This window comes from Triticum dicoccoides, chromosome 1A, assembly GCF_002162155.2.
Source record: "Triticum dicoccoides isolate Atlit2015 ecotype Zavitan chromosome 1A, WEW_v2.0, whole genome shotgun sequence".
NCBI lineage: Eukaryota > Viridiplantae > Streptophyta > Magnoliopsida > Poales > Poaceae > Triticum > Triticum dicoccoides.
In genome coordinates this window covers 515636365-515646202 of record NC_041380.1, presented here as the reverse complement: position 1 = coordinate 515646202, position 9838 = coordinate 515636365, and the positions used below count along the sequence as shown (strand labels likewise).

Here is a 9838-nt window from a genome sequence, read left to right as displayed (position 1 = left end):
ATAATTTACGATCATTTCCAAAATACTACGAATATTTTTAAAAAGTAAAATTAATTGATATATGAATATCTCAAAATTTCTAAAAAATAAAATATTTTTTACATTAAATATATTTTTAATCGGAAATAAAAAAGGAACCAGAAAACCATTCGTGGGCCGGCTGCCAGCCCACCGCGCGTTTTGGGGCCTTTCCTTTCGCGGTCACTCTGTCTGCCTTGCCGTGCTCCTCACCGCCGCCTGGCGCACGGACGCCATTGGCCTCCAGCGGCGCGCACTCCGCCTCCACCTCCAACATTGAAGTTAATCGCTCATTTATTTGTATTATTCTTTTCTCAGTAATTGAATCTACATCTTTTTCCCGATAAAGATATTGAATCTACTTACATGGTCTATCTTTAAGAAACTTTGGAGTTTTTGATATGCCCTTCCTTTTCATCCGTAGATTCTTAGTGCGGTTTTTGCCCATTGCTGTTGATGTTGCTAGTACAACTGCCACAATTGCTCATTATGTGAATTTAGATGATCACGTGAGGATGCTTGATTACCCATTTGACAGGTACATGCTGCCGCAAAAGGTCTATCTAAAGCATGATGGTTCTTTCCTCCGCCTCCGGTCTTCCCTACCATATGGTACCCAAGATTATAGATTTATGCTACTGTCCAAATGCTGAATCCAGTACTCGCTCATTTCCCTACTTTGCTTCATTGTCCATAATTTTTACTCACCATCTTTTTAATGTTTTCCTTATCTTCCTTCAATCTTATGGAATCTGCAAAAGGACTTGTAAATCTCCTGCAAGCTGACTTACACAAAGATATTTGATGGCTATTTGAACTTTGAAGTGCCCCCTCCTACAGCAGCATTCTAAATATATTGTAGTGCATGGTACAAACTGAGACAAAATAACTTAAATTATTCATATTTTCACATATATTTATATAATAATTTTTACCCTCTAATCTTTTCTGTTCCAAAATTCTACGCAAAAATGTGTGCCCCCCACCCCCACCCCCTCCACCCCCGAAAAGCATTTTGTCAGTTGGCATTAAGGAATACTGCCTTGCCAAGTTGCCAGACTTTAATTACTGAAAACAACATTCTCATTCAGTGATGAGACCTGTTATGCGCCAATTACTGCGGCGAAGTTTCCAGAGAACCACCTCTAGTGCAGATATAACTAAGTATATACAAAATTTTGGAATTGGTCGGTCCGGAGTCCAAGTTGGTGCCACAGTTTAAACAGCAGCATACATGGAAGTGCAGACATGCATGATTACAAGAGTGTCGGCACGAAATTCAACAGGTCAGTCAGCTGCAGAAACCATCTCGGAGTACCTTTCTAGCATCATATGCTTTGACAGGTCGGTGAAATAGCCCTTGTCAACTTCAAGCCCTTGCTCTTCTGCAATCTGCTCCACCAGCCATTGAACCCGATCGGCGCCGACGTGGTCTGGATCCAGCAAAAAGCATGCGATCTCCGTGCAATTGTCGCCATGGAAAAGCGCAAGTGCCTGTACTGAAGGGAGCCCTCCGCTCCGTCCAGTTACCCTCCGGGTGATTCTTCTCACGGTCGGGACATCCTTGCAGAATATCGGCACATTGTAGCTCTCGACCAAAGGTTGAGCTCCGACCATGGTGGCGCCTCTTTCATGAGGAACGTGTACTGGGCCCACATCCGGCTTCATCGGTAGAGTGTCAGGGAGCACCGGGCCTGCCCATTGGACACCCTTGTGGTTTGGCCGGAAGTAGCCGAGCTCACGCCGGACTGCACTGACGCTCTTGCCGGTGGGGTGTGCTGCCGCATATAGGAACACTGGAACTGCATACAGAATCAAAACATTTACATAGCGTATGATCTCATTTGCTAATTATAGAAGATCTTGTCAATGAAGATATTGTCGGAGGACTCACCTTGCAAGCCATTGCCAATGTCAGAGGCTACCAGCTTAGCCAGCTGAGCAGCATCCTCCATTGTGGCCGCTTGAGTCAAGGGGTGGAATGAAATGTCATCGACGACACCGATCCTTGGATGAGTTCCACAGTGCACTTCGAGGTTTATGGCTGAAAATGCAGCCTCGATCATCGCCAGCAGCACCTTCCTGATTGGGCTAAATACAGCTTCACCAGTTGCGCTTTCACTGTTAATATAGGAGACAAGCGTGTAGCGGACACGGTTGTAGTACTCATCCTCGAACTTGTTGAGTAGAACCACCTCAGGGTCTTTCTGGCCTATGCGGCTGATGGCATCGACAACAGCCGCATTTTGGCTTTCAGAGATGTAGAGCTTACAGCAGATCACCTTTGAGTGCATCGTGCTGAGCTTTGCCTTTGGAGCAGCAGATGAACAAGACAGGAATTCAGGTGAGGATAAATTGAAATTTCTTGTTCCTTTTACTTTTAATTTGAACTAAAACCACGACAAGTATTTTGGAATGGAGGGAGTAGTATCTAGTACATGTATCTGATCGCATAATCGATCCAGAGACAGCAGAAACCAGTTAGTGTCATCTGATTGCAGATTTCTTGGATGTGACCACAAGAAACAGGAATTAGGAAGTTCATATATGGCTGAATAACTCAGCTTTTTCGCACTCTGCCTGTTCTAGCTTCTACTCCCTCCGTTCCAAATTACTCGTCGTGGTTTTAGTCCAATTGGACTAAAACCACGACGAGTAATTTGGAACGGAGGGAGTATCTAGAAAGATTCTAAATCCTGGTTGAAATCTTGAGGTACCAGAACGTACCTGGTCGGTGCGCTTGCCCTCCATGCCTTCAGCTCTATCCCAATCTCTGGCTCTCTCTCGCCTGTGGGGAATGGAGTGGAGTGGTGCCTTCTTGTGGATCTTGCAAGAAACCTTCTTGCCCTTTGTCTTGTTCGTCTCCGAGTAATAAGCCCCAACCATGAGAGGAAGGACGCAGCATGTGCTCTTCGGCTTTATGACTCAGCAGCCCCCAAAACGTACTGTGGTAGTTATCCTTGGTTCCACAGCGGCATGCCACCGGCCTCTGGGAAACATTATTCTTATGCACATGGTAACATGCCATTGCCCTCTTAAACCGCATCACCCGTTGAATGCCTTGTTTCATTACTCATAAATCTTGTCTCTCACTCTGCTTGATTACTTTTGGATAATGAAATCTGGTCTGTCAGCCACGTCTAGTTGGCCAGTACAATGTCATTGTCCACGTTGAAGCACACGGTTTCGTCGAAAACCGTCGCTAGAAGGGGCTGGAATTAATGGGTGATAGGCTGATAGCTCTCTGCATCTTGAAGTATCCATATGTTTTGCCAAAGTGAAACTAGTTGCAGTATCCTAAGATAAGGAGATCAGATCAGACCTCCTGTAGTCGGATTGCTTCGCTGACAGTCGAGTTGCTTCACTTGCAGGTTGCAATTCTGTGGATCAATTTGGTAGCCGATCAAAGATATTTGGTTTCGTTTGGAGGGCTCTGCTCTGGCGCCTTGAGAAGAGCAATGGGTGACTCTGATCAGCGGCGTACCTCATCCTGATAATGAGGGGCCAGAGTGAGATGGATAGGCGTGGGCAATGTGATTGGGAAGGGGACAAAGATCTGACCTGTATCGATGGGTACACTGCTCTCTCTGTGGATAGGACTGTGCAGTGCAGCCGTACGTGGCGATCACGTGCATGTTAGAAAAGCAATTGGCGATCTGAAATGAGCGGTCGTTTTCCACGTTGATATGCTCATGTGGTCCTCTGCTCTGCCGCTGATTTTTCTTTTCGGTTACTAGAGCTCGTTCATGATGATTGGAGTCATGCAAGCTTGAGATCGATCATGTGAACTGAGGTGACTTTGTATTTGGCGGCGTCCTACTTTAGGGGTTGCCGTCCCACAAAACTATCATTTTTTTAAAAAAAATGACCGAAAACTACTGAGTTTTTTAATTTCGTGACTAAAAACTATCAAGTTTGGCTGATGACTGTTTCAAGGGTTTAAAACTAGTTTTTGATAGGAGTGACCCACCTGTCTGGCCGACGGGCTGCGCCGCATGGCAGGCATCCGTTAGTGGTGCCGCTCGGTAGGACCAGGTCAAAGCGTCTTGACCAGCTCCCCCGTTCCCCATCTCTCACCCTCCCCCAAGCTCGTCCCTAGCCCTAGCCGGCGACTCTCCTGGCGGCCGTGGATGCAAACTTCGGCGGCGAATCATTGGCGACATATCTTCAGACGTGGTCGGTGGCGTGGTTGGCGACTTCTCCCAGGTGGATAAACTAGCAAGGCAGCACAAGCTTCTCCCAAGTGGGATTCCGTGACCTCGAGGCATTCAATATTGCTTTGTTGGGGAAGCACGGGTGGAGGTTTATGCTGCATCTCGATACGTTATGTTCTCGGGTTATGAAGAGTAGATATTTTCCTAACTCGGAGTTCATGGCTGCAACGGTTCCAAAAACGGCGTCACCTATTTGGAGAGCAATTGTGGCCGGCCGAGAGGCTATGAAGTTAGGCTTGATTAAGCAGGTTGGGGATGGAACCACGATCTCCATTTGGCAAGACAAGTGGATCCTGAACACTATCTAGATGACCCCTATATTTAAACCAGAGAACACGACACTCCAGCTTGTGAACGAGTTGATTGATCAGGAGAGCTGGACGTGGCAACATGATTTGGTTTGTAAACTTTTCTGGCACCAGATGCTAAAGCAATACTGAGAACATTTTGTTACGCAATGGTGGTGGAGAGGATTTTCAGGCTTGGGCCTTCAGTTCAACAAGGAATTATTATGTCAAATCAGCGTACCGTGCTCTTGTGACTCATAAAGAGCAGTTGGCTCGAGAGGAAGGGACGGATACGGGAACCTCATAGACCGAACGACAACTATGTAATTCTCTATGGAAGCTCAAGGTTATACCAAAAGTACGAGTTTTTTGGTGGCGTGTTCTTAACAAGATACTGCCAGCCGAAGAAACTCTGAAAAGGTGGCACACCAAAGAGTTGGATCACTGCAACGAATGCCTCGCAATGAGTGAGGATTGGATGCACATACTGATCCATTGTTCACATGCAAAACGCTTCTGGGCAGAAGCTGAAGCTTTGTTCGACTTTCATCTACCACGCCTGCACCCGGATACTTGGTCTCAGGGCCTCATATGTGATAGCAGGTTTTTGGATGATGAAAGAGCGAAAATCATAACAATGATGTGGGCCATCTGGCACTCTCGAAACAGATGGGGTCCATGATCAACAGCAGCTTGACCCTGGGAATGTTGTGAGGAAGATCAGGGAAGACTTAGCGCTGCTTGAGCTGCCGAGACAACATGCTTCTATATTACCAGGTTATGGGTGGCGTCCTCCTGAGCATGGAATGGCAAAGATCAACTGTGATGGAGCCATCGATGTTATGTGTGGTAAAGGAGGTGTAGGAGGTGTTGCGCGCTCGGCTACTCATCTGCTGGGCTCGTGGTGCAAACCACATGACAGGGTGACAGACCCGTTGATTATGGAGACGCTAGCTCTCTGGGAAGGAGTCATATTCGCCAAATTAAGAGGTCTCACACATGTGATTTTGGAGACAGACTGCATGGTATTGGTGAACTTATAGAATTCTCGTCACACAGATCGTTCTGTCGTGGCACCGGTCCTTGATGAAATTGGAGAGCTATCTCTAGCTTTTTACCAACTTGCCGGCCCATCTGTGTGTTAAGCGTGTTTGCTCACTTTTGGTAACCGACAGTTGCCTAGACTCTACACCCTCATTCTTGGTGAGTAGTCTTCTTGCAGACTGCCCCAAGAATGCTTTTGTTGAATAAAGCTCACATAATTTTCCCTAAAAAAATACGTATAATTGAAAGAAAATGTTAATTATGTATTTGGAAAATGGTAGATGTGAGTAGAAAATGTTTCTAATGCATACGAAAAATATACAATGTGTACCAAAAATGTAGAGATATGCTGAGAAAAAGAACAATAAAGAAAAAAAAAGAAAACCGAGGAAATAAAATCTAAAGGAAAATAAATAAAAATCGAAAGAAAATCTGATAAATAAGGCACAAACAGTAAAAAGGAAGAAGTTTTTTTTGAGAAATGTGAAAAGGAAGAAGATGAAAACCACATAAAAAAAACCCGCATCGCTACTACAGTCATGGACTGGCCTAGTAGCGTGCTCGGCACCGGCGAGACTGACCTCCATCTCGCACCTCGCAAGACATAGATCGCTCGCGCCTTAAGGGGCTTCCGGGAGGTTTGTTCGTTTTCCTTCACTGCTTCTTCATTTGTTTCATTTTGTCGTTGTTTAAATTACTGGAGTAGTTTACTCTATATTTTTGAAAATATTATAAATCTATATTTTAAAATTTAATTTACTTATTTATATATCTATAGCTATATCTATATATATATCTATATTACTATATAGTGTACCAGTTTTGAATTGGATCTGGAGCATCAATCATAACCGTTGGTGTGCTAAATCTAACGGCTGACAGCAGTGGGATTCGTGATGAACAGTAGAACGTAACCTCCACGGTGTTCTGGAACCATCGCCCACTTTCCAGAAAAGAGGCCCAATACGTGATACATCTTGGTCCATGTTGCAGATTGGAGGACGTGCTAAGCCCAAGGCAGAATTTGCAAATTCTTCTCCGTGTCATGAGGCTGGGCTTCCATACTCTACCTTGGCAATACTTGCTAAATAGCCTAAAAAAAGAATACTTACATTGGGCAAGTTTCTCAAAAATAAATGCAAGATGTGCATTGCACGTGTAAGCGTGTGGTGTCCTGGACAGGGGGAAAAACAAGGGCCAATTCCATTTCCCCCCTTAACTTTGTCCCGACCTCATCTTATAAAAATGAGGTCCGGACAAAGTTAGGGGGAAAATGTAAATCTCCCAAAAAACAAAACTGATACATACTATATAAGAGTTACTATTCATATTTTTTGGACTTGTGGTTTTTTATTGCTGAGGATACCGCGACAGTCATTTTCCCGTGAAACTTTTTACATGAGTATTATGCTAGGTCGTGTTAGTTAAATAAGTTTCAGAAAGCTTTGAATCTTTATTTTTTTAATTGATTTTCCAATTCGGGTGCATTGGCCGCCATGTTCCAAAGATCCGCACCGACATAATAGTTTTCACAATATACACTCAAAGAAAGGGAAAATGCGATATAAGAAATTGTATATAAGCAAAAAAGATAATTATAATCAAGTGCTACATGTTTATCAAGCATATTATATTTTACGAAATAAGATGATGTCCGACGCGCTGATGCCAAAACCTTGCTAAAAAAACATAAATACTCCCTTCGTCCGAAAAAACTTGTCCCAACCTTATTTCTCAAATGGATGTATCTAGCACTAACTTGGTGCTAGATACATCTATTTGAGGGACAAGCTTTTTCGGACGGAGGGAGTAGTTGCTAAAAAACATCTAAAGCTAATGGAAAGCAACATCCCGAAAAAGAGTTATAGCTAATGGAAAGCATAAATGGTTGCATGACTAGGAAAAATAAATAATGAGTTATAGCTATTTAAAAATTGAAGAAGTCAACATGAATCGTCGACATGCATGCTATGAACGTGCAAAGCACATGCCAATTACTAGTATTTAATTGTTTACCACACATTAACTTTTTTGTAAGACTGTGTAAATGTTTTGTTTGCACAACTTCAAAAACATTGATAGCATTCAGTAAAAACGTTTATGACATTCTCAAAATATTCAAGCATTTAGAAAAATTGTTAGAGGCATTTAAGGAAAATATATATACATTGCAAAGAAATGTTCACATATTAAAAAAATGTTTTGTACCATTTAAAAAATTTATGTGACATTTAAGTAAATGTTACACGCTTCAAATATTTGTTTGTGACATTTGCATTTTTTTATAAACTAAAAAAAGTTTGCATATATTATTATTTTGTAGCATTTTAAAAATGTTTTATATGTAGTAGTTAACACGTATTCGGAAAGTTATTCAAAATATGTATTTGGAAAATGTTCATCATATATTTGAAAAATGTTCACCATCTAAAAATATTCGAGATGTATATATGTACAAAGTGTATTGGAAAAATAGACATGTATCAAAAAAAGAACAAAGAAAAACTAGTAAAGAAACATAGAAAACCAAGAGCCGGAAGAAAAACCGATGAAACCCGATACAGGAAACACATGGAAAAAGAGAAAAAACATGCCAAAGGTTCCAAAACCGGCCTGAACCAATTATTGAAGCTTCCTGAAACTCGCTCCACAGGAACCCATATTGCGCCGGAAGCTTCCTAGCCAGCGTGTACTGTGAGTGAGACTACCGTCTCGCAATAGGCGTGATATATCTCCTCCGCGCGAATTTCCTATGGACCTCCTTGTCACTGTTGGAAATATGCAGCATGTATTATTAGGAGGCAAATGCCAACATATATACACATATATGAGAATGTCAAAAGGCTACAAGATGATGCCAAGAGACTAGAATGTAAAAGGCCAAAAGACATCACTTAATATAACTCTAACACCCCCCCTCAAACTCATGGTTGATCCACAACACTGAGTTTGGAGAGGTGAAACCCATGTTGTGCTCTAGTCTGAGCCTTCGTGAAGAAGTCCGCTAGCTGTAACTCGGAAGGCACATACTGAAGAGCAACAACATGATCCTGCACAGCAGCGCGCACATAAGAAGCATCAACACCAATGTGTTTGGTAAGCTCATGCTTCACGGGGTCCCGCGCAATACTAATAGCACCTGTGCTGTCTGATAGGAGGGTGGTAGGTGTAGTAACAGAAACACCAAAATCCTCCAGTAACCATCGTAACCAAGTCACCTCAGCCGTCAAAAGAGCCATAGCTCGCAACTCGGCCTCTGCACTCGAACGAGAAACTGCAGTCTGTTTCTTCGTCTTCCAGAAAATGAGGGAACCACCAAGAAAGACACAGTAGGCAGAAAGTGAACGGCGATCCGTAGGATCACTAGCCCACGTAGCATCCGAATAGGCCTGGAGCTGTAACGAGCTGGAACGGGGGAAAAAGAGACGATGAGAGATCGTGCCACGAAGATATCGTAGAACGCGAAGAAGGTGACTATAGTGAACTGAAGTGGGAGCAGAAACAAACTGACTTAGAATATGGACAGGATAGGAGATATCCGGACGAGTGACAGCAAGATACACAAGACTCCCAACAAGATGACGATAACGTGTCGGGTCAGACAAGGGCTCACCATCAGAAGCACGAAGGTGAACATTGATATAACTTAATATAAATTTAAAAATGCCTTTCATGTTCGTGTCACCTTAAAATTCTATGGTCCTGTTCATGTTCATGTTCATGTTCATGTTCGTGTTCATGTTCGTGTTCATGTTCACCTTAAAATGCCTTTCATGTTCATGTTCATGACACGGACCTTAAAATTCACAAGCTTAAAAATGTTCATTGATTTAAACAAATAAATTTAGAAAAATTCATTGATTGGAAAAAGTCATCGAATTTGAAAATTTCATTAAATATGAGAATAGTTTATTGAATTTGAAAAAAATATTAAACTTTAAAAAAGTTCACTAACTTTGGGAAAAGAAGTTCATTGAATCTGAAGAAAGTTCATCAAATTTTAAAAGGTTTGCGAATTTTGGTAAAAAATGTTTACATTCAAGAAAAAGGAAAAAAACCAAACAAAAACCGGTCCAAAGGAAAACCACAACGAAAAAAGTACAAAAAAACCTGGTTAGAAGCTTCTGGAAGGTTCCAAAATCTGGGAGCTTCCACTAACAGAAGAAAGTATAAAAGAAAAGAAAAGGAAGTACGTTATCACAACATGTGGAGTGGCTGGGTGGTTAGTGCGAGTTGTACTTAACGTTGAAGTTGCGAGTTTTGAGTCTGCCGTGC

General features: G+C 42.5%; 1 protein-coding gene across 1 annotated transcript in view; it reads right to left on the bottom strand.

Annotated features, from left to right (window-relative positions):
* LOC119284868 overlaps positions 1-3372 on the bottom strand; it is a 9207-nt gene extending 5835 nt beyond the window's left edge. The window contains exons 1-4 of the mRNA XM_037564038.1: positions 2746-3372; positions 1913-2327; positions 1570-1820; positions 232-286 (exon numbers count right to left, since the gene is read on the bottom strand). Coding sequence (XP_037419935.1) covers positions 232-286; positions 1570-1820; positions 1913-2327; positions 2746-2904 — 880 coding nt within the window. The 5' untranslated portion in view covers positions 2905-3372. The remainder of the gene's footprint in view (positions 1-231; positions 287-1569; positions 1821-1912; positions 2328-2745) is intronic.
* Positions 3373-9838: the final 6466 nt, after the last annotated feature.